A 24533-nucleotide genomic window follows, 5' to 3' on the forward strand; every position below is an offset into this window, starting at 1 on the left:
GTGAGATACCACAACCAGCTTCCTTGCTGAACGAAGACCAGAAACTCTCGACACCCAAGCTTGGAGTCTCAACGCTCTCCTCTCGTAGGAAATCACTCCCCCGCCTAAGCCGAAGCGTCCCAATGCTTGTCGCTGCATTCTCGTCGACCCCACGTCAACATGGATTTCTCCCACCAGGACTAGCTCTGATACCACTTGTCACGGGTCGAGAGTTTGATGCCCGTGTAGGCGTTCAGGGATATGAGCACCGAGGCTCTCCAGACCAGCCCTCCCAATATTGACAAGCTAAAACATATATTCAACCAATATGAAGTACAACACTCGGAGCACGTACCTGTAATATAGCAGTTCATATTAGCCCACGTACAATGAAGACAATTAGTACACCATCATCAATACCAATATCGCTCTTGGGGAAGGACCGGAATGTCGGTCCCTGACACAATGAATCATTGGCTCGGTTTTCTGCTGTAAAAGCTGGAGATGGAAACGGGTGTCTGTGGCCCTGCGGAATTGGAAAAATCTGATCCGTTGGAAAAGGCAAATCTTGTTCTGTACTTCAGACGTTCACTGGTCAGTTGAGAAAGATCAGCAAGTCAATAATGGAGTCCCCCAATTACAAATTGACCCCGACCCACTCATCCCATTCCTCCGCGCACAGCACAAAGCCCCAAATCCTTGACAGTTGCAATAACCCACCACTCAAGCAAACAAACAAACTTAAGGCAAAACGAAAAATCAAAACGAAGAAAAATCAAGTCTTTAGCTGTGAACAGAGGAGTCGGTCCCCAACCTCAACTGTATGCATTTAAAGTCTTCTTCTTCTTCTTCTTCTTCCTCCTCCTCCTGATAGCTGCCCCCACTGACCCTTCAAGGAGAAGGGGAGAGGAATTGTGAGTCTGATCTGCATTGGGTTTCGTGAGCTGGAAGGAGGAATGGAGAAGGAGGTCAAAGATGAGAGCTTCGGCTTGGCAGAGGAAGAGCAGGCATTCGAACAGAGCAGTGAGATTGAGAGGAGCAAGATTGGGATCATGAGAGCCTTCGTTGAAAGGGAAGATCCCTCTTCCAAGGTTCATCTTTCAGCTCTCCCTCTTCATTTACCGATCTTGCCCTTTTTCTTTTTCATTTTTTTTAAATTTTCTCAGTGTGGCTGTCTTATATCCAATTAGATTGTTCAGTGATCTTCTCGTTCTGTTCTTACTTGTGTTGGGTCTTGGATTGATGTAAGTTTAGTGGCGAATGTGTGGATTATATGTCCCTGAGATAATTTTGAGGGGAAGGCTTCGGATCGGACTTGCATTGTAGTTCTCGATGAGTGACTGCTTCTGGCTTGTCGAGATGAATTTTGCAGCACGTTCCTGACTTTCTGGAGATGTATTCTGAGCTTTGCTTTTTTTTCAGGATGTGGATGATTACATGTTAAGGAGGTTTCTGCGAGCCCGTGATCTAGACATCGAGAAGGCTTCCAACATGTTCCTAAAGTATCTCAGCTGGAAGCGGTCTTTTCTCCCTAACGGCGGCTCCATATCTCTGTCGGAAATCCCGAACGAGCTCGCCCAGAACAAGTTGTTTATGCAAGGTCTCGACAAGAAGGGGCGACCGATAGTGGTCGTGTTTGGGAATAGGCATAAACCTTCCAAATCGAGTCTAGAGGAGTTCAAGCGTATGCTTTTAATCTTATCCAGACATCATCTTTAGTTTTCACTTCCTTACCCTTTGGAGTTGTGATCTGACACGAGGTTGCTGCGATATGCAGGTTTCGTAGTCTTTACCCTCGATAAAATATGTTCAAGGTGACTTTCTTTTTCATCGATGAACTTCACAAAAATGGCTCTTTTATGTGAAGCAATTGATGTATCCATGTATGCCATAAGATTCACAGTATTTTGTCAATCCCTGGCAATCGATGGGAAGAAAATCGAGTCTATTTTCTTTCTTTTCCTCTTTCTCATCAATCTTTGACCTAATTTAGCTATGCCTATATATATGCTTATTTCGGATTTCTGGATCTTTTAGAATGCCCCCGGGAAAGGAAAAGTTTGTTGCCATAGGAGATCTTGAAGGGTGGGGGTACACGAACAGTGATATCCGTGGCTACTTGGGAGCTCTATCAATCCTGCAGGTTCAATCTTTTAATGAGAAAACAAGTTCCCTCGCTATTTACTCTCTGCTAAATCGACATTCCATGTCGATAGCTGCTGATACTGGCAATTTACCTAGTTTGTTTCTGACGGTAGGACTGCTACCCCGAGCGGCTCGGGAGATTATTCATAGTCCACGCACCTTACGTGTTTATGACCGCTTGGAAGATGGTTTATCCATTCATCGACAGTAACACCAAGAAGAAGGTTTGGTATTTCCTTTGGTCGGGGTATCGATTTGTGTGTGATCCCCCAACTAGGAAATGATGCTGATTTGCGTCTTTTTATTCGTTACTTCAGATCAGCTTCGTCGAGAGCAAGAAGCTGAGGAGCACTCTGCTGGCCGAAATTGATGAGAGTCAGCTCCCTGAAATATATGGAGGCAAGCTTCCTCTAGTTCCCATTCAGGAAGTTTGAGGAAACTCCTCTAGCAACTGTACCGATCCAAAACATGTCCCGAATCATGAGATGATACAGTATTCATTATATATTGAACTTTTAGAAGATGTTTAGTTCCTTGTTTCCGTGGAGAAAACCCCTCGTTTTGTAAACGATGACTTGTATTACAAGCTCGAGTACTCAAGATATCATATCTACACCCTTTCTTCATGTTCAAGAACAAGCTCGGTTAATCAGATTGAAAGCCTTGAAGGGCGACCGACTCGATATCCCGATTTATGCTGTTTATGGAGTAGAGTAATATCATCGCCACAATGACAGTTCTTCAATTGAGCTTTTGAGTTGATTATTTGAGGATAAATGAACAGATCATAGCAAACATCTATGTAATTGTTGATTAATGAAATATACCCAAAAAAAAAAAAAAACAACAACAACAACAAACAACAAAAGTTTGAATCCTTATTTTCCTGGAGAGGTTATTTTTCGCTGGGACATTGATTTGGTCGTGCATGCGGAAAAGTTCGGTTGTTTAAGAAAAAGGCAGGGTTTAGCATAGTACGGAGTGATGAAAGGCCCATGAATGATGTTTACAAGCTCCACGGCCGCCTCCTCAAGACCACCGGCGCAGTCGAGAACAGCCCCGCTGCCCTCCGCCGCGTCCTCCTCTCATGCGCCGCCTCCGCCCCGGAGAGCCTCACCCACGCGCGGGCTCTCTTCTCCCGCGTCCGGTCTCCCGACACCTTCGCCTACAACACCATCATTCGGGCCCACGCCCACTTCTCCCCCTCCCAGGCGCTCGTCTTCTTCCTCCAGATGCTCCGCTCCTCCGTTCCGCCCGACAACTTTACCTTCCCCTTCGTCCTCAAGGCCGGCGCCCGTCTCCAGGCTGCCGTCGACGGTGTCCACGCGCTGACCGAGAAGCTAGGCCTTGGTTCCGACCTGTACGTGCAGAACGCCCTGGTGAGCGCGTACGGCTCCTCGAGATCCGTCGAGTCTGCCGGGAAATTGTTCGACGAAATGCCCCAGAGGGACCTCGTCTCCTGGTCCAGCATGATCTCTTGTAAAGCCAACAATGGCTTCCCCTACGAAGCTCTGACGCTGTTCCAGCAGATGCAAATGACGGAAAGAACCAGGCCCGATGAAGTCACCATGCTCAGCGTGATATTGGCAGTCTCGACCATCGTAGAGCTCGAGCTCGGAAGGTGGGTGGAGACTTATATGCACAGGACTGGTTTAGCACTCACTGTCCCTCTCGGTACCGCCTTAGTAGACATGTATTCAAGGTGTGGCTCGGTCGAGGAATCGATGAGGGTGTTCGATGCCATGCCGGAGAGAAATGTGCTGACTTGGACTACCCTGATTAATGGGCTCGCCGTGCATGGGCTCGGAAAGGAGGCCCTCAGGGCCTTCGATGAGATGAAGAGCTCCGGTGTCCGACCTGATCCTATCACCTTCAATGCAGTCCTAGTGGCCTGTAGTCACAGCGGACTTGTGGATGAAGGATGGAAGGTCTTCGAGAGCATAGGGACCGAACACAGGATGGAGATCACGCTTGAGCATTATGGCTGCATGGTGGACATGATGGGGCGGGCCGGATTGCTCCAACAAGCATGTAATTTTGTCGAGAAGATGCCGATACGGCCCAACTCGGTCATCTGGCGAATCCTGCTCGGGGCATGTGCGAACCACAGTGATGTCAAGTTGGCCGAACAAGTAAAGGAGAGGATTCGGGAGATTGACCCTCACCATGACGGGGATTACGTGCTCCTGTCGAATGTCTATGGCGGGCTGGGCAGGTGGACCGAGAAGTCCCGCGTGAGGAACTCAATGCAAGAGCTGAGAATCAGTAAAAGAGTGGGATACAGCCTGATAAGTGTAGATCGGGAGATCCACAGGTTCGTCTCAGGGGATAATTCTCATCCTAGTTGGGGGAAGATCTGGAACATTTTAAGTTCGGTGATCGAGAGACTGAAAGCTGAAGGATACTCACCCCGAACTTCAAATGCGCTTCACGATGTAGAGGAGGAAGAGAAGGAAAGCAGCCTCAGCTTTCACAGCGAGAAACTGGCAGTAGCTTTCGCGCTGCTAAGCTTCAAGGACAGTCGGACGGTAAGGATCATGAAAAACCTGCGGATATGTCGGGATTGCCACTCTTTCATGAAGCATGTCTCGGGTACATTCGGGAGGGAGATCATCATCCGTGACCGGAATCGTTTCCATCATTTCAGGAGGGGTTCATGCTCCTGTCGAGATTATTGGTGATGACACAATTATACCAAATGGAGGAGGGGCTTTATATTATTGTGAGAATGATCTGTAATGTCATATTCGATTCAATTGAGGATCGTACGTTATGTAACAGAGCAGTTAGCAGATGTCTTACTCTAGTTTCTTGGCACCGCACGTCTACTGCCGCCACCACATGTGCTCTTTTGCGCGGGGCAGTGGTGTCGATGGCACGGCTCTGTACACTTCCAACTCCGCAACAGTGGCCCATGCCGATCTCGATGCAAAATATCCTACATGATGTCAGCAAATTATTAGTTCAGTAGAATTTAATTCCAGTAGCCGTCTTAGCTCAGCCGGTAGAGCGCATGGCTTTTAACCATGTGGTCGTGGGTTCGATTCCCACAGACGGCGTTTAATTTTACCCCACGTTTTTCAGTCGAAATGGGCTGGGCCCTAAGCATCTCAGTCAATTGGACCGAGAATATTTCAGGCCCACCTCCTACTTTCCTTTTCTCATCCTTCGCCGTTCTCTTGTTTTGCAACGACTGACTTGGACGTCTTTTACTTCAGTAGCTTGTTTGTTCTCTTCCACATCTGTAAGTTGAGAGGACCCCGGGCAGATCGTCGTGAGCTAATTCGGGATACGTGTTCGTTTGCTCGTATTGAGGTCATGCATCGCAATAACTTTGGGGGCGGGAGTAGATCCTTATGATAGAAATTCTGTCTGTAAATCATTCTCCTTTCCCGAGGTAAAAAGTTAATGGTTTCGGATCGATTTTGTTTCAATCAGCCATGAGCATTGTCTCATCGCAAGGCTCCTCATGTATCGAGCTTCATATATCAATGGGTATTCTTCTAGCGAACCTGCAAATGACACTGGAAATAGACAAGGCAACAGGCAGGGATGGCCCCGAAAGATTGCTCACATCCAGCAATGACTACAAAGAGAATCTCATCAGAACTTTTCGCCTGGAGAAATTGTCTAATTTCATCGTTCTTGCTCTCATTACTTTACCTTACTATTTAGCCCACCTTAATCCGAATCGAACAGCAGCACAGAATCCCAATGTTACTCGGAGCAGAAACATTTCACAAACATAGAGGAAAAACACATCGGCCACCAACCCAATCCTACGGAACTGGAAAAGAGAAGATTGCAGTTTCTTTCTTCTATTCCATCATGCATTATCATCGAGGAAGAAAGGAAAAAGGTCACAGAAAAAAACTCGGGTGTGTAATGTACGAAAACTACACCAAATGGTTGGTCTAACGTTGTATAGCATAAGAGACTTAATACATAAATTAAGGTAAGAATCTCTCTTTTGTGTCTACCCGCTTACTCATCATCAGCAGAGGCAGAGGAATGATGGGGGTAAGCCGCCCAGATGTCTGCCCATGTCCTTTGCCCATCAGTTAGGCCCTTCACAACCAATGCCACCTCATCGACGCTGATTCGGACCTGGTCCTTGCTGTCCCTCTCTCGGATTGTCACATCTGATTCCGAATCGGCAGTTATCGCAAAGGGAACACCTAGCTCATCTGTTCTCGCGTATCTTTTCCCGATTGTATTACCTGTAGAAATCAAATGCAGCCGGGGGGCTAAATGAAAAAAGTGCCAAGTACTACAGTTCCACAAAGTGTACACATGATGGAAAAGTAGACGACATATATTTAGGTGTATAAAACTCAGAGCAAGACATTTGTCTCGAAAATTACCGCTCATGTCAATTATGTGTGAAACTCCAGCAGCAGTCAGCAACTTGCTGATACGTTGAGCTACTGCTTCATACTCCGGCTTTTGGATCAATGGGAAGACTGTGCATTTGATCGGGGCCACGAGCGGAGGGAAGCGGAAGACATTTAATTGCTCTTCCTTATTCTTGCCTCTTCTGTAAAAAGAATGCTCATAAAGGCAATATATTATGCGCCCAATACCAAAAGAAGGCTCAATTACTGATGGTGTGAAAACTCGCTGGTGTTCCTTCTTCTTCTCTTTAGAGATCTTGACCATGCTAGCCTTGATAGTTACTGTTTCCCCGAGGGTGCATACAAGGAATTCATCCGCTCCTTTAGATTCTAAAGCAGCTTTCATCTTCATAGCTTCTTCTTCGGTCATTGCCTAGTACCAAAGAAATTGCGCAACAAATTGAGAGCTGTTGCATTGCTGATATTATTTTGCTCTCGAGGACAAGATAGAGCTAAGAGGTTTTCTATTTACCTCCAGTGCTTCAACTACATTCTTTTGACTTCTACTAAAAGCTTGGCCAAGCTCCTTTTTGTTTGGAGTTATAACCAGTTTCTGCATTCATTATTTGACTGTCAAGTCGTAACAGAATTTAGGAAATATCATGCAGGAATTGGTATGATTCTCACCAATGGAACCAAGACATCATAGCTTTGTAAATGATAAGACAGAGACAATACATAGAATGACAAGAGTGAAGTGTTACCTCTACTTCTCTTGGTTGTGTGAATTTTTCGGCAGCAACAAGAGCAACACCACTTTTCTCCTGCGCAACAAGAAAAAAACTACTGTGTCAAGCACAATTCTTGGCAATTTACTACCTAACTCACACAAAGACCCCTGCGAGTAATATACAGATCCGCCACTGTTAACAACGAGCCCAATCTATCATTTTCTATCATAAACCAATCATTTCCCACAAAAAAAAAAAGGCAGTCAGTCACAGGTTCTTACCGTGTGAGCACGCAGATCATATGCAGATCTATCTGCAATGCCGACACACTCGATCCAACCATACGAGCATTCAATCTCAGCATCCCAACAATCCGCAGCATAGTGGGCCATTTCATTTGCAAGATGCTGCCTGAACCGTAAACGTTCTTTGTCTATACCAAGGTGGGTTAAGAAGAGGTATACTCTCCCAATGAAATAGCCAAGAGTTTCATTGTTAACGGTGCCCTGAGAATGAGGTTCACAGCCTCACACACAGACATGGATGAAAAAATAAAATAAAAAAAACAGATAAATTTCACAACACAACTTGAATGAACCTTCGAAACTGCTTCACCCAGGCACATTTTTGTGGCAGATTGGCCAGACATTTGTTGCTCCCTAGGGAACATCAGAAACTCCAAATCAGCAACTTCCTGGAATTTGGGGTGCGATTTGTCTTCCGGATCAACAAAATGCTCAATCTCAGCCAGTGTGAACTCCCGGACTCTCAAAAGACCTTGACGTGGAGAAATCTATACATAGAGGAAGCACTATTATTTCATTACTCATCTGATCGAATTTCAACAGTAAAACTGCAAGATCGTTGACTCTTGAAAGTAAAATTACTACAACAGAACAAGCTTTTCTCAAGCTCATTATTTTAAAAGAAACGTATTAGGAGAATCTGAGAGTTGTAAACTAACCTCATTCCTGAAAGCCTGACCAATCTGGGCTGCTGCAAAAGGGAGCCTATTGCCATTGTAATAATACAAATCCTTGAAATTCACAAATATGCCCTGAGCAGTTTCGGGGCGCATAAACCTGCAGAAATCAAGAATGGCTGGGCAATAATGAGGAAGAACATAGTAAACCAATGGCCCCATAACACATTTCAATAGTACTTTGACATAACAAGGTGCCAAGCCACTTACCCACGGAGCAAGCCAGAAGGGCCGATTGATGTCTGGAACATCAAATTGAAGGGATATGGATCGGAGAGAGGATTCTTCGTGTCCGGAGCCACGATACCGTACTCCTTAATCTTAGCGCCAAGCTCGTCGGCGGAGAGATCGTCCAGGGTGGCGAGCACATGCTTGAACTCTGCAGCCTTTTCCGCACTGAGGGTCAGGTCCTTTTGAAGCTTCTCGTTGCAGAAGTCCTTGAGCAAGTGGTCAGCCCGATAGCAGGTCCCGGTCTTCTCATCCTTCACCATGAGGTCAGTGAACTTGTCTACGTGACCGGATGCCTTGAGGACGATCTCCGGCGTCACGCACGGGCAATCAACCTCAAGCATATTCTCCTCCAGAACAAAATGCTGCGAGCAAAAATAGTAATTCTTCAATTCCACTGATTTGCATCATCGATCAAGCAAATAAAGGATTGTTTTTTTTTCCCAATTCGATCCTAACCTGACGCCAGAAGCTGAGGACATTGGCCTTGACGGCGCAGCCGGGCGGGCCGTAATCGTAGAGCCCGGCCACACCGCGGTAAATCTTGAAGGAAGGAATATAGAAGAGCCGCCTCTCGAGAGTGTTGACAACGGCCTGACGGAATTCCTCCCTGGAGAGGGAGCTGCCGTCGCCGCCGCGAACGATAGCTTGGAGCTGCTGCTCGATCGAGGACTTCTCGAGCTTGAGGCTGTTGAGGGCCTCGATGGCGGCGTCGATCTCAGGCTTGGACGCCTTGGCGGCCTTGAGAGCGCGGACGGCGTTGCCTCGGGAGTCGACGGCAGCCTGCTTGTCGGCCAGAGCCTTGCGGAGGGACTCCTCGGAGGGTGCTGCCATTGGAGCTAAACGATGCAGAGAGAGGAAGCGAGAGAGGAGGCGAGGAATGGACGAATGTCGGCCAATGGAAGGTGATGAGGAGGAGAATCTGGCGACCACTGATCGCATGCGACAGTCACCCCCGGCTTGGCTCCAAAGAAAAAAAAAATAAAGGAAAGGGAAAGGGAAAATATCTACTAGGGTTTTAAGAGGGTAGAAGTGGAGGAATGTTTTTTTTTTTTTTTGGGGAGTTGTTTGGATACACACTCAACCCCATCCTTACCTCGGATTACGACAAAAAAAAAAAAAAAAAAAAAAGGAGTAGGATTGGGTCAATGCTAAGTCACAACTTTTAGACAATTGCGGACCGAAAAGGTATCGACAGAGGTACGCCTAGGCTGGTTGGACGCGCATGATATGAGCCAAGCTCGTGATGATTAACATGGGGGTCAGAAACGGACTCGTCAATCCTCGTAATTTTTCCTCTTTTTATCCAATCCATCGAATGGCTCGTCATGCTTAATAAGGTACTCAACGCTTGTACCGAATGCCCAGCGCAGTGGCATATCAGCTCTAACTGAATTCACAGATATTGTAGCGACGGTTTTTGACCGTTCATGGCCTCGATTGAAGCGGTTTAGTTTGGTTTGGTTGGTTGGTGGGGCTACTAATCCCATCCGCCTACATTAATGGGTTGTTTTGCAAAACAAAAGAAAAAAAAATTCCATTTGATTCTTGAAAGATCAGTTTGTCAATAATTTGATCCTCCAAATATTAATTTTACCAACAATTTTGTTCATCAATGAATTTTGCCAACGATTTGTCCTCAAAAGATTAGTTGGCCGACAATTTGGTCATTGAAAGATCAATTGGCCAACAATTTGGTCTTTGAAAGACCGTTCTGGCAAATAATTTAGTTCATACGTTAATTGATTGTCGACGCCGTGACAATAATTTGACCTGGAAGCTGATATGACACTCCTTAATTATTGAAAAATTATTCTTTTAATTCCCAAACTCCGATATGACATCGTTTTGATAAGATTAATCTTTCGATGACCAAATTGTCAGCAAAATTCATTGAGGAACCAAATTATTGATAAAATTAATTTTTTGAGGACCATATTGTTAGCCAACTAATCTTTTGATGACTAAATTGTTGGAAAAATTCATCGAGGGAGCAAATTGTTGATAAACAGATCTTTTGACGGATTGAATGTTTTCATAAAACAAAACGATTTGACAGCACCAGATTCACATATTTCCAGCATTAATATTCCATTCTATGGGCCTAGTGGTCCAGCATAGAAAAAGTCCATCGGCCCACGTTGGCCCAAACTCAGGTACCATTTCCACCTGACTCCAAAATATCTGGCTCAACAACTCATTGTAGCAGGCCGCCGACGAATTTGAGTTTCGACGAACATATCAACTTTTTGCAAAATTAGTCGAGTAAAAACCAATGATCTGCCGATAAATAGTGAATGGAACAGTGTTATAAGACTAGGGGTGCTTGGGTTCGGTTTGGTGTATTTTTGGCTTAAATCAAAAGCAAACTACAAGTTCGATTTTTTGAAAATTAAAAACCATATTCATATCCAAGAATATTCTGTCAAAAATAAAACTAAATCACAAATTTGAATTTTTTTCAATTCGGTTAACTGAATACCGCTTACCCTTTAGAAAAGTTCGATAATCCTTCAATCATACATAATAATAATCCATCAACATGAGTTGAGAGGCATTGAATTTGAAGTGTCGCATTGATTAATTTTTTCCTTAATCTTGTCATTGACTTAAAATATGGAGTAAGTTGGATTGGGGGCTCAATGGTCCATAAGGCTTTTAGTAAAATATAAAAAAAGTTCAAATTTATAACGTATGTTCACCACATTCAAGAAAATTACTCCAGAGGTACAGAAAGTTTTGAAAAGTCTCACGATTGGTAGAGCTGGTAATTCTTGATATGACATAGATACGACACGGTGTTAAAGGGGTTCGGATTAGACATTTTTTTTTTTATATTTGAGCTAAATGGGGTCTAGTCCGTTTAGACACGATTAATAAGCGTATCTTACAGAGTTGAACCGGTATAACCTGATTATACACGATATAACATTTTTATTTAGACGTGTTTAATCGTGTTGTTATAATCTGTAACCCGTTAATCCATTTATAACTAAAATTACAAAAATGACCTTACTAACCCTAATAGCTAATTTGTTCTCTACTTCGCCTTTCGTAGCTGCCTCCTTAGTTTTTTCTTTCTTTCTTGACACTGACAGAGAGAATTGCTCTCAGACACGACTTACACTCAGAGCAAACGAGACGAAGAGATGACCTTGAGCCCTCGACCACTTCAAGTGCCACGGTGATCCCACCCCGACGCGACGTCGTGATCCCGCGGTGAATCTCTTTCTCTACTCTCAATCAATTGAAGTCAAATTGAGTTCTCGATTGTCAACTAAGCCTTAACCCGATTAAATCTCTTTGTGCAACACTGATGCAGCCCCAATCGGAAAAGTCGTCAACTCCGAAGGTCGTGCGGCCCCCTCTCTCCCCCCCGGGGACCCTATGAACTAAAGGCTGAAACTAATAACTTGTCGAGCTCGAGTTCGACTCCTACCCTTGTCTCGCTCCGCTAGCTCTCCACGAAGTCTCAACTAGCTAATTGGTGAGTCTCTCAAGTCTTTCTTGATTATAGATTGTCCTATTGGAGTCTAATTTGCAAAGTCCTAACCCTAATTTGATTTGTAGTTTCCTACGTAGCAAACTCTAACCCTAAGTCCGATTCTGCCCATTTCAGTTATGTCTGCTTGCATCTCTATCATGTAGGTAATTGGAAGCCTGACGGCCTCCAGCTTGCCCTTTTCCCTTTTCGAGCGCTTCCTTTGCGAGATGTCGCGGCCGCTGTAGCTCCCTGCTCTTCATCTGACCAGCAACAAAGCCTTCCTCGAAAGAGAAGACTTGGTGACATTTCTTACTCATGATCTAGACTGTTCACTCCTGGACTGTTACGGGATGTCGTCCCTATTGTTTTAGAGATGTTTTGCTTGGCTTTGACGATTGAAAATCATGCTTGAGTGCTGAGTCGATTGATCAGATGGTTCTTGGTGCAATTCGGGTGTGATTTAGATTGGTTTGGACGATTCGAGGTTGGGCTTGAAGGCTGAATCATATGATGCCTCTTTGTTAGAAGGTTTTAGCTCGATCTTGATAGTTTAATCTCGAGTTTAAGTTACGGATTGTTATTAACTGCGTTAAGATGGCTTGGAAAAATATTCATGAGCTTGCTTAATATTTGCATTAATTGTTATTAACAATGAGCTTGTTTTTCCAAAGTTATCAAATGCATGATCTACATGTCCATGCCGTTGTAATAAAAGGTAGCTTACAGTTACATAAGCTACTCTCTCCTTTACAGGCTATCGTCGATAGGTCCGGGGGGGGAATCTTGGAGTGCTCGACCCATTATTGGATAAAAGGCATATCGGTCTACTCTTTCCTAGGAGAATGTGTATTTAGCTTGTCTTTTAATTTCATCTTGGACCATTGTTCTGACTTGGCTATCAATGGTTATAACATGGTTTGGTGAGACCTAAGTTGGTTCTGACTTGGCTATCAATGGTTATAACATGGTTTGGTGGGACTTAAGTTGGGTTAACTGAGGAAGACACTAGGTATGTTTACGCAGGTTTATGTCATGTCTAAGTAACTGGATTAACACGGATAAACAGGTCGTGTTTAAAATCTAACTCGTGTAATAATCGTGCTATGTATGGATACATGTACCTATTATGACACGTTTCAATAAACATGTTTAACATGTCGTGTCTGAGTTGACAATGATATAAACAGGTCGTGTTCGTATTTTCAGAACCTAACTTGTTTAATAATCGTGTTATATACAAGTTATGACTTCGATAATACACATCTATTTAGACAAGATACATATAAACACGACACGACACGACACGAATTACCAGGCCTAAGGATTGGTACAAAAAGTTTTTTTTTCTTCACCAATAGTGTAAAAAGTTCGAAAAACGTAACTATTAATTATATTCCTTCAATTTAGGCTTAACACCGTCAGCTTCTGCCTACATGGCGAATGATATGTCTCACCGCTTTCCAACATGGCACAAATAAATAATAAAAAATCATTATGTAAATTTTTAATTAAAAAATAAATAAAACAAAATCCATTTTTTCTCCTTTCTCTTTTCTCTCCCCTCTATTTCTTCTCTCTCTTTCTCTCTCTCTTTTCTCTGTCACACGTCTCCATATTCTCTCTGCTCTTTCCCCCCTCTCGTCTCTCTCTGTTATGCCGACTCTCTCTCTCATCTCTCTCTTCCTCTCTCTCTCTCTCTGTCTCGCTCTCTCATCTCTGTCACGCTGTTGAATAAATAAGTCAAAAAAGAAATCTTGAAAAAAACACATCATAGATTCACAATCCAATCTCCTGCTACAATCATTACATAGATGAACAATGAAAATTTCGACTTCAAATCGAGAAAGCCCCACTAGATTATTTGCCAATGAAAATTCCAACTTCAAATCCCATTAATGGTCTGCCAACCGACCATAAAAGACCAATTACCAGCTTTTCCTTTTCCTTTTTTGATGCGGACTCACTGAGCCACCTAGGGCTCATGAGACCCACGGGTGGGCTCGCGCTAGGGTCGAGAACCCAACCCGAGGGGTCGTGAGCCCTGGGATCAACAAGCCCAGGCTCTGGGGGACTGCGTTCGTAGAGACCCTAGGTGGCTCAGGAGCCATGGGGGATCGTATACTGTTCATCTTCTTTAAACAAAGAAGATGAATAGTGTTTACTTTTTTAAATTTTATTTAATATATTATTTGAATTCATCAGAAAAAAAGAAAGAGGAGAGAGATGTGAGAGAGAGAGGAGAGAGGGAAATGAGAGATTTTTAAAAATTGGATTTTTATTTGATTTATTTTAATTGAATTCCTCCTTTTTGGGTTAAATACTTTTTTTTATTAGGATGGAGAGGGAGAGAAAGAGAGAGAAGAGAGAGTCTGACGGGAGAGAGGAGAGTTTTTTTTATTTGATTTTTTATTTTTAATTAAAAATTCACAAAATGATTTTTTTTTTGCGTGACGTCGGAAGTGGTGAGACACATCATTTGCGTCGTAGGCAGAAGCTTGCTGAGAATATAAAAATCAATTGGGAAAAGTTAATCCTACATCGAAAGTATAAAACAAAATAGAGTGGTTTATATGGGATTGGATTTCACAACTTATCAGCTCGAGCTTTTAAGTTGAAAGTTGAGTTCAAGCCCATGTAAGCCTTGTAGAATTTAAGATGGTATCAGAGCCCATGGTAATAATCATGGGCCGCGTACGCACAAGAGCCCACACCACGCTAGTGAATTCCGAGTCCGGAAGTAGAAGCCCGGCTCGTAGTCATTGACCCCCCTCACTCGAGTGTGGAAGAAGAAGCCCACCTCGAGGTAGTTAAGGCCCGAATCCGGAAGAGATGAGAGACCGGCTCGAGGTAAGTTGTTGAGGGCGGGCGGTTAAGGTTCACGTGACTCGTGTAGGTAAATCATAAGAAAGACCACACGTGCCACGTGAGGGCGGGTGCTGAGAAGATAAAAGTCAATTGGGAAAAGTTAATCCCACATCGGAAGTATAAAAGAAAATAGAGTGGTTTATATGGGATTAGATCTCACAACTTATCAGCTCGAACTTTTAAGTTAAAAGTTGAGTCCAAGCCCATATAAGCCCGGTAGAATTTAAGAAAGCTGACGGTGTTAAGCCTAAATTGACGGAATATAGTAAATTGTTATATTTTTCAAACTTTTTGTATTGTTGGTGAGAAAAAAAAATTATACCAATTGTGAGACTTATCAAAACTTTTTGTTCCATAGATGCAATTTTCCCCACCACATTCATAAATTTTAAGAAAAATCGCAACATCACCAAATCCAAAAATTTTAAGAAAAATTTCAGCATAACAAAACCACAATTTTGGATATTCGGTTTTTCGGACAATTTTGAGCGCTTCTATGTAGGACCGAATATCCTTTCGTCATGAATGATGACATAGGTAGAGAACTAGAGATGTGGTAGGAGCGGGAAGTCAAAATTCAAATGTAAACATTCAGATTCAGAAAAAAAAACCATAAATATAAAGCAAAACTTTAATTACGGTGATTAGAACATACACCGACAAACAATAGCAGCAATATGTGAATCCGGCCCGCAAGTCATCAACCCACCGCAGCAATCCAGCTCCATATCCACCACCCGATTGATTTCAAATTGCACAACCAAATATGGCCGGAAACTTTGACAATAATATATGTAATAGGCGAAATCCGAGCTATAATGCACTCAAATGCATACATAACATAATAGCGTTTAGGTTTTTAGTGTTGAACATATCGTAGTTACGATAATTTAGAGTGCGTTTGGTTTCAGAGTTAAAGTAACTTTGATTTTGATTGTGGAAAATGACAAATGAGATGGTATTTTAAATTTGACTCGGGAAACGTGTGTTTTTGTTGTGTAATTGGTAGAGTTAAAATCAAAATCATAATTCTAAAATCAAACTCTGAAACCAAATGGACCCTTACCTGTTGTGATCGCATCCGAGGTATGGCATGCAATTCTTCTATTTTAGATAGTTGGTTTGGTCCCTCGACCGGTGGCCCTGCTGCCACTATTTTATTTGGCCATGTACCATTGAGCTAATTTCTTCCCCTTTCGCATGCTTTACTTTTGATTGAAGCCCTTTTTCTTGGTGGGAAAGCCGAAAATGATTTTGGCAAGGTGGGCGTATCTAAGAACCAGTCTCTTCATTATTTTTCACAGGGGCGGTGCTAATTCCCCCTCCCCTCCCCTCCTTTTTTCTGGTTCTGGCATTATCGTTCGAATTTCATCATATGTCTCCAAATAAAAATTCTAATAATTAATAAAAGAGCATGTATGAATAGTTCCACATTGAAAATCGAATTTACAATCTCTTGATTGACAAGTGAAAGCATATGCAATTACAATATATCTTCTTTCTCAATGTCTCGCGATCTTAATTATCGAAAATAATGGACTGTGCATGGCTCCATTGAACTCCAAAAGGACTTCACATAAAGAATGGGAAGCCGCGAAAGAGGGTGTTAGCGCTACGCAAGGGTACACGCCGCGCAATGATACACGCCATCACTTGTCAACCAACAGATTTTAGGTTCAATTCTCATTGTGAAATTACCCGTGTTCCTTTATTGACTATAAAGATTTATTTTCTTATATAAGGTCAATGAACCTCCCTTATAACTGAAAAAAAAAAACAATGAGAAACCTGTCTGATCGTTCTTGAGGGGTCAAACAGGTTCTCCAGAATTATAGAATTTTCATTTTCACATGAATAGAATTATGCCATGGAATTTTTTTTGTGGTAGTATGGCAAAAGAAACCAAAAAAGGAAATGTCGAAATAAACTGTCCTACAATAAAAAAGAATTCCAAAACAAAAATTAGACTTTAATCAATTGCATGCTTTTTTATTTTCGGCAGAATTGCATGCATATTTAAGTATATCCCATACAAGTTCTAATAAAACCTTTCGCTTCATAGCTCTGCCTTAATAACCAGGATCCAAGCTCTTACCCTTACCTCGAAAACCTGAACTCGACGACCCCTGCTGCTGAGTCGAAGTTGTGGAAGAAGATGGGGTTGAGGATGAAGAAGAAGAAGAAGGCGAAGAAGTATGCATACCAAGAGTTGTTCCTTGACTTATGAAGCTGATATTCGAATTAATGAGGAGAGGGATGTCAGTGTTATTGCTCGACAAAAGTTGTGCGTACTGAGTCAAGTCTGGGAAATGAACTTCCTGTGATGGCATGGAAATGGGAGGATTATTTGCTTGGGAGGAGCTCATCACGACCTTGGGAGTATCGTAATAGCCAAGCCCTTGAACTCGTTCGGGGAAATTCATCTTAGCCTTGGCGCCTTTAAACCTGAGAGCAGCTCTATCATAGGCCATGGCTGCTTCCTCAGCCGTCTCGAAGGTCCCAAGCCAAACCCGAGCGGCCTTATTCGGGTCACGAATTTCCGCTGCCCATTTCCCCCAAGGTCTTTGCCTCACTCCCCTGTAATGTCTTCTCCTCATGGTGCTCTCTGAAATGCATGAAATATAATTAATGTTCTTATACCATCTAAAATCTCGAAATATCCATAACTTTCTTTTGCATGATTATAATAATTTCCTCTCTAAGTCGATCCAAGCACATGAGAATTATTTCTCGCGGCTTTTTAATAGAATACGAATTCAAAACTTCTAGTAATTAAACTAGAGCAGAATCACTTACGGTTAGATACAATCTCTCAATATAATACAAGATATCAATATATACTTGTGTCATTTCTAATAAAGTCCGTCGCTCCCCAGCAAGTTAAAGATTCATGCTCTGATTTGGTTGTGGATTCAAACATGAGATCTCATAAGGAGGAACGCCATGCCAATTAAATCGAAACTAGTTGAAACCCGTGTATTGTGCAGTAATATTTTATTGAACATTTTTTTTACAACTAAATATAAATAATCAACCCATATGACTCGAATAAAAATAAGTGGAAAACATATATGTACCAAGTAGATATCACAGTACTATAAATTATATGTGAAAGATGTAAGGAGTGAAAATTATCTTAGCAAATATATATATATATATGTGTGTATATATATATATGTGATGCGACTCCCACAGACATGTATAGAGCAAATCAACATGTAATATGAAGATATCATGTAGGGAGTAAAGTATAGGAAAAATTTTCACCAAAAAAAAAATACAGGAAAAACTGAAACAAATAAAGAATATGTACGTATAAAATGATTTTATGTTTCATCGATTTATCTGATATTTAGTGCAAGGAATTTGAAATAATGAGTTCTTGTGAATTATTGAGATGAAGTTTTTATTTATTAAAAAGGGTAAATAATTATATCTTAATTGATGCAAATACTATCGATATATATCTAGAATTTCTTGAATACAACACAAATAAAATATGGTAAAGACTCATTATTTAACTGAATTTGAAAGGTCAATTAACGTGAAGTTAGGGAATTTATAATTTGACTTAATTACTTTGTGCAACATCATTCCGCATCTTTCATATGTTATAATAATTGATTGGTTTTGTTTATAAGCTCAAGCGACTAACGCATAATCATATATGTAAAGGTACCTATTTAAAAAAAAAATTCGTTTACTGTGTAGGTGGCCTGAATATTTCCAAATGCCATCATTGTAGAGCAATCCCTAGGAATGCGTTCTCATTGCCGACAATATAAATGTGAAAAACATGCGACAAAGATATATATATATATATATATATATAGGATAGACTGATAGCCTCCCAAAATTTTCACATTATAAGGAAATTTATATATTATAGTTCAATTTTCTATGAAAATCCTTGTGTTCACGCATCTAAATCGAAAGTATTATCATTTATGCCTTGCCCAAAGAGTTTGGGCCCCTCAAGTGAAATCCTGGGACCGGCCTTAATATATACACATTTTTGTCTGGTGTTCCATGCATCGATATGGCTGAGACGCGTGGTCGACATAGTTCCATTTGTTTGATGCCTTACTAAAGAGATGGCAATTAAATAATTTTATACTGAATTCAAAGGGCTGGCTTGATTAATTCAAGCATATATATCTTAAGGGTGTGAAGAGAGAGTTCTTCACGTAAACTTTTGGAAATGCAATGAACTAAATAAAAGATATATTATATATGTATTTCGCTATATATATATAGGATTCTGAACTTTTGGATATGCATTGAAGGATATACCCATATTCAATCTATACAATTAAATGTTTCAATCTTATCAGGTTGCCCATCCTAAGAAAATATTTTATACTTTCATTGCATATATCGCGTGATGTATTAATCATAAAACAAATTTGAAAAATGTGTGGAATGGGCCGATTCGATATAATATAGTTGCTCTCTATTACACTGATGTGGTTGAATTGCACCACAGATATAAAACCAGAAACGGGGAAATATCATTTTATTTTAATAGAGTACAGAGGACGGGGAAAATCCGATGAACTAAAAGAGAAGAAATTGAGTTCCAAGGATCGGCAAGTAATTACTTCTTGAGGTTTTACAATCTAGCTATACCGAGATCATAATATTATAAACCGCCATTAGCGAGCAGTAGGGACAGGTTCCCGAACGCTCTGAGTTCCTCGGATATATGACTTGGAGTTGCATAGCAAAGTGTCAACCATGTCGCAAGGAAAAGGAATAGACATCACGAAAAAGAAGGGTTTTGAGCAAGATATTTGTATATATACATATATATTTCGATCTGAAATCAGATACTTGTATGTCCGGGCTTCTAATTTAGATATTAAGTTAAAGGACCCCCTTAAAAGGAGATTAAAGCTTGATGCCAGATCGACTAGGGAAAAAAAGTTCGATGTAAGCGGTAGTTCTGGCAATTTTCATCTGATATATATAACACCTAAGATGTCGTTTAGATGTTTATACATATCGATCAGCCCATACCTTGATCTGGAATGAGATGAGACGAGGCAGTCTCCCTCTCGATGTGAGCTACTCTTGGAACTGCCATCCGGGTTGAATCAATCATAGTCACCGGCCTTTGATCATGGGGACTGCTTCCCATGACTTGAGCAAGAACCGCTACCATAGCTGAAGCATCGGTTTCCGACCAAGAAGATGAGTAGCCATAAGGGGCGAACTCGTTTTCTTGGTCGTCGGTCTTCTTCTCCACCGATGCTTCCGAAGGAAGTGGCCTCTTTCCATGCTTCCGATGATCCACCTTTTGAATTCTTGATGCTTATTGATCAATTAGCTAGCTAGCTGGTCTTCTAAACCCTCATGAATGCGCTTCTGTGTATCTGCGTAGGGTTTGTTTTCTAGGGCATAAAAGGTGTGCACTTCTTTTTTTTCTTTTTCCGATTACAAGAGGGGCTCTTAGGGTGAATATAATGAAATAAAAAACCTAACAGCTAATAAATCAGTATGACAGTCTCATTACGAGTATCAAACATGCGTGCATGAAACATCTTAATTACCAAGTAAGAGCATGTGTCACTACGCTATATGCCCCATTTAATTTTTTTCCTTAGAAAATTGGTGTGTTATATTATATACGCTATATATATATACACACACATATAACTGATTGGGTAGACTTGCTCTTTTTTTTTTCCCTAATGAATTTGTAGCAAAGGAAAGAAGGGTTCCAGACTTGACATTTGATCCTTATATTTTGAGATTTCTCGAGTCACGTTATTTTCTAAGTATATTTATAACAAATTTATAAATTAATGTAATGATAATTATTTTTTTATTGAGATAAATTAGACAATGCTAATGCACTAAATAAAATAATCTTAATAGTTCTAACATGAAGAAAAAAATTAAAACTCATTTTAAAACGGTAAAAAAAATTAATAAGATTATTATATTTTTCGATTACCAGGGAGACCCATAAGATCATCACTCTTTCTCTTGTGATCTTCATACACTGAAAAAAAATCACTACTCTTTATATTAACCTTGTATTCAATATTATAAACTCGTACGATTTTTATTAAGTGCAGGATCATATAGGAAAATCTACGTTGAAAAACTGATTAATGCGAATCTCCGCCATGAGATCTTCTCATCCGAGAAATGATCACAGATAAACTATAAAATTGTTGTGATCTAGCCGGAGCTTAAAAGAACGAAAAAGGAAAAACAGGTTTTCACAAAAAATAAAAAGAGGAGAGTCCCGAGTTGCATATATATATGTATGTATATATTGTGTATATATACATCATTCTCCAAATTGGATTGTGGAAACAAAATCACCCGGCGACCAAAATAGTCAGCATTGTCGGAACTCGTAATGGGGACAAATTTGGCTTTAGCTATATTCAAACATCGAGAAAAGTCAAAAGTGAACAGTTATTATAGAGTGCAATGGCTATCGGAGTCAAAGAAAGGAGCGTTTAATTCATACGTAATGATAGGATAATATGGAAAAGATACAGTAAATTGAGCAATTGATCCTCCAGAGGAGATTGAATATATATCAAATTTACCTCGCAATTTTTTTACATCATTTTAGACCTTCACTTAATAATTATACATCACATTCGTCGTTCGGTCCAATTCCATCCAAATCCTTGACTAATCATAGGGGCAAACCTCAATTCCCCCATAGATTAATCATATATTATTAAGTAACGCCAAACTTTCAATGCTCAAATCAAATCAGTCACACATTCATCCGCAAGAAGCAGAGGGAAAGAAATTCTGGAACAGATTCGACTGCTGCGAGAGGCACAGAAACCATCGTTGATTAAAGTAATCGTGGAGGAGGAGCAGATCCCCGGAGCTGAGCTGCGAAACGGCGAGATCGGTCTCCGGCTCCGTCAATCGGGTACTCCAACGCTTCGGCCCCAATGCAGAAACGAAACGGAAGCCTCTGCTCTCTCACTTCTCTCTCTCCTTCCCTCTCCCTCTACCAGTTTCTTGGTGGAGAGCAATGTGAAAAGATTCTGAAGGGCAAGGACGGCGATGCCAACGAAATAGATAGCTATTATTTCATTTACAAGCAATAATAATCCCAACTACATTGCTAATCCTTGTCGGGTTTAAATGAAAGCTCTATTCTTTGATTGGGGTGGATAGGGTGTGTTTGGTTTCTAAAAAAATTTCTACTCAATTCAACTCAACTCCATTTATATTCAATTCAATAATACAATCATTACTTTTAAAATGTTTTTAAATATTTAATTCAATTTTTAATATTAAATTTTCTCAACTATTCATTACTTTTTCACAATTCAACAACACAATCATTACTTTCTCTCAACTATTCATTACTTTTTTTTTTCTCATAATTTAACAATACAATCATTACAAATTAATTAAAATCAAAACGCAACTCAAATATTACCTTACTTTGCCTTGTTATCTCTGATCTATCGAGTCCAGGTTTTGCTTGAATTAAATTTACTTCGGCTTTCGCTCTTTTTTTGTTTTTTGTGCTCATCTTGTACTGTTTGGGTAATTTTAGGTTCTTCCAAATCCTTTTTTATGTTGTGTTTGTGATGATTTAAGTCTCATAAGTCTTTTGTTATAGCCGATACACTTGCTGGCGAGAGGGTGCCTTTGGTGTGAATAAAAAATATTTCGAGAAAACGAGGAAACAAAAAGAGAAGTGATATATTCAGCCGAAACAAAGAAGAAGAAAGGAGGACAGAGTAAAGAATAAAAATTAGGTCAACGTCAGATGAATCCGTCAAGGATTTAGACGGAAGGATGAATGTGATGTATAATTATTAAGTGAAGGTCTAAAATGATGTAAAAAAATTCTCAAGGTAAATTTGATGTATATTCAATCTCCTATGGAGGACCAATTTGTCAATTTACTCGAAAAGATATTTGAAACTCATTCCCGATCGATCTCTCTCCTCCAAGAACGTCATCGTCTAGGTTTAGCCGGCACGTTCATCGCGATTTTTCTTCACTGTAACGCGACAAGATTTATAAAGTCAAAATTTTAAGAAATGGAGAAAACTCTGATATAATTCGCATATCGTTTTCTTAATTTTCCTTTCAAACTTATAACTTACACGATTTGAAGCGAGCACTTCCTATTCTTTTTGTGGGTAGTTGGAGGGTCAATTGTTTGTTCAAACATAAATATCTATATAGGAAAGTTTTTGTTTTTCTACTTGTTTATAAGGAAGTCCATAGATCCGCCGGGATTGGAGAAGAGAAAATAACGAGTACAACTTCACCAAAAAAAGTACCAAAAAGATTCAATTGATGAGAATTGATATGAAAACTATATATATATATATATATATATATTTAGAACACCTAAATGAAATGAATGAATATGTTATCATATACTTTATTTATTATTTACAATGAGTTAGAAACATCATTTCATTTTTAATTATTTTTAATACAACTATCATATATTTTCTTTTATGTTCTTTTATGTTTGCATGTTCAGGTTGATAATGCCTAGTCATATGCAGAGGACCAGTATGATGAGCCCCAGCTACATATGTGCCATCTGCAGGAGGCAACCTTGTTAATGGGTGGAGAGTATTGGTAGGAGGTGGGATGATATCTATAGGTCGAAACAGTTCCATGAGGAATTCACCTGCGAACACAAGAAGAAAAAAAACAGCAATATAAAAGTAGCAGCGACAATTTCTTTACTTATTACTTGAGTTAGTAACAACATTAGAAAGCGAGCAAGAACAGCTCCGCAAAATATTCCTCGGCAGTATGAAACATAATCCTACCTGATTACTTTGAAGCTCTTGCTTAAATTTAGAACCACTATAATTTTCATTGATGGCATGCCTGAAGAAACACTCAGGGACTGGTAAACAATCCTTGAAAATTTTAAACGTTACCTACACTAGATATGCATTATCCCTATCAGAACTTGTCTCTGCATTGATGAGGCATTAATGCTTGTGATAGGAAGATCTGTATTGGCATCAGAGCAGTAACAACCAGACAAAATTAAGGGACAGAGATTAATCTTAGTTTCACTTGTTCAAAATATCAGAAAAAACTATGAGAAAAATCCAAAATCCGCAATCTTGATTAAGAAAGCCATGAAAACACCAATGAGCATAAGCAAGACCAACAATAACATGTTCCAATATCCTGATGTTAAGCACAAATAACACTTTCATACCTAAGTAGCTCATGAATTTGGAAGCCTAAAAAAGTCACCATAGCTTAGCATTATAATACCATCTCTTGGTGTATTTTTACGCTTTTTACTCCCGACATCATTGAGTGCCTTAAGATAGGGAAATCAACAGCTAATTCACATCCATGACTCATATCATCACCTCAAGTATAGCGACCATCGATACCTAACTGATAGCCACCATAACTAAAAACACTCAGATCACAATTGGACTGAATAAGCAGCTATTGATAGGGGTGTCTATATAGCTACAACAGCCACTCTGTTTTGCCATTCACAATTTAATGAACCTCAAATGGTAAGAGTATTAAAGTTGCATATACCTGTGTCAATATGAAATATATGCTAAACGCATTTCTAGGTTACTCAAATAAAAGAAGTGTTCAAGCATAGGCTTGCTGGTCCAAATGCACCCAGCTCTAGTCAAGCCTATTCCATACTAAGTTAAATAGCCAAGATCATTATATATATATATAGGTATAGTAGGGATAAGAGTGATTCAAGCGGAAAGATTCCAATGCCCAAGTTCAGATCACGCCATCATGGTGTTCTACAAGAAGGAATAGTT

At 40.5% G+C, this 24533-nt stretch overlaps 4 protein-coding genes and 1 non-coding gene across 5 annotated transcripts; 3 read left to right on the plus strand and 2 right to left on the minus strand.

The window, feature by feature from the left end:
- Positions 1–686: 686 nt before the first annotated feature.
- On the plus strand, positions 687–2760 carry LOC116210863 (phosphatidylinositol transfer protein 3). Its single transcript, XM_031544968.1, has 6 exons — positions 687–1070; positions 1402–1663; positions 1757–1793; positions 2017–2122; positions 2238–2348; positions 2442–2760. Exons 1-6 carry the CDS (start codon positions 936–938, stop codon positions 2556–2558), a joined length of 768 nt encoding a protein of 255 aa, XP_031400828.1. The 5' UTR covers positions 687–935; the 3' UTR covers positions 2559–2760.
- A 172-nt stretch (positions 2761–2932) lies between these two features.
- On the plus strand, positions 2933–4918 carry LOC116210862 (pentatricopeptide repeat-containing protein At4g21065-like). Its single transcript, XM_031544966.1, has one exon. The coding sequence runs from the start codon at positions 3120–3122 to the stop codon at positions 4803–4805; it is 1686 nt and encodes a 561-aa protein (XP_031400826.1). The 5' UTR covers positions 2933–3119; the 3' UTR covers positions 4806–4918.
- Positions 4919–5110: 192 nt separating this feature from the next.
- On the plus strand, positions 5111–5183 carry TRNAK-UUU. The gene has a single exon. It is a non-coding gene; the product is annotated as a tRNA-Lys (tRNA).
- A 687-nt stretch (positions 5184–5870) lies between these two features.
- On the minus strand, positions 5871–9409 carry LOC116210861 (glycine--tRNA ligase, mitochondrial 1-like). The gene is made up of 9 exons (XM_031544965.1): positions 8859–9409; positions 8382–8764; positions 8154–8271; positions 7788–7982; positions 7471–7695; positions 7223–7282; positions 6991–7071; positions 6489–6891; positions 5871–6344 (listed from the first exon to the last, which is right to left on the minus strand). The coding sequence occupies exons 1-9, from the start codon at positions 9339–9341 to the stop codon at positions 6109–6111; spliced, it is 2184 nt and encodes a 727-aa protein (XP_031400825.1). The 5' UTR covers positions 9342–9409; the 3' UTR covers positions 5871–6108.
- A 7210-nt stretch (positions 9410–16619) lies between these two features.
- Positions 16620–20157, minus strand: LOC116210638 (ethylene-responsive transcription factor ERF113-like). Its single transcript, XM_031544590.1, has 2 exons — positions 19768–20157; positions 16620–17353 (listed from the first exon to the last, which is right to left on the minus strand). Exons 1-2 carry the CDS (start codon positions 19910–19912, stop codon positions 16818–16820), a joined length of 681 nt encoding a protein of 226 aa, XP_031400450.1. The 5' UTR covers positions 19913–20157; the 3' UTR covers positions 16620–16817.
- Positions 20158–24533: the final 4376 nt, after the last annotated feature.

The sequence above is a fragment of the Punica granatum genome, chromosome 6, assembly GCF_007655135.1.
Source record: "Punica granatum isolate Tunisia-2019 chromosome 6, ASM765513v2, whole genome shotgun sequence".
In the NCBI taxonomy this organism is placed as follows: domain Eukaryota; kingdom Viridiplantae; phylum Streptophyta; class Magnoliopsida; order Myrtales; family Lythraceae; genus Punica; species Punica granatum.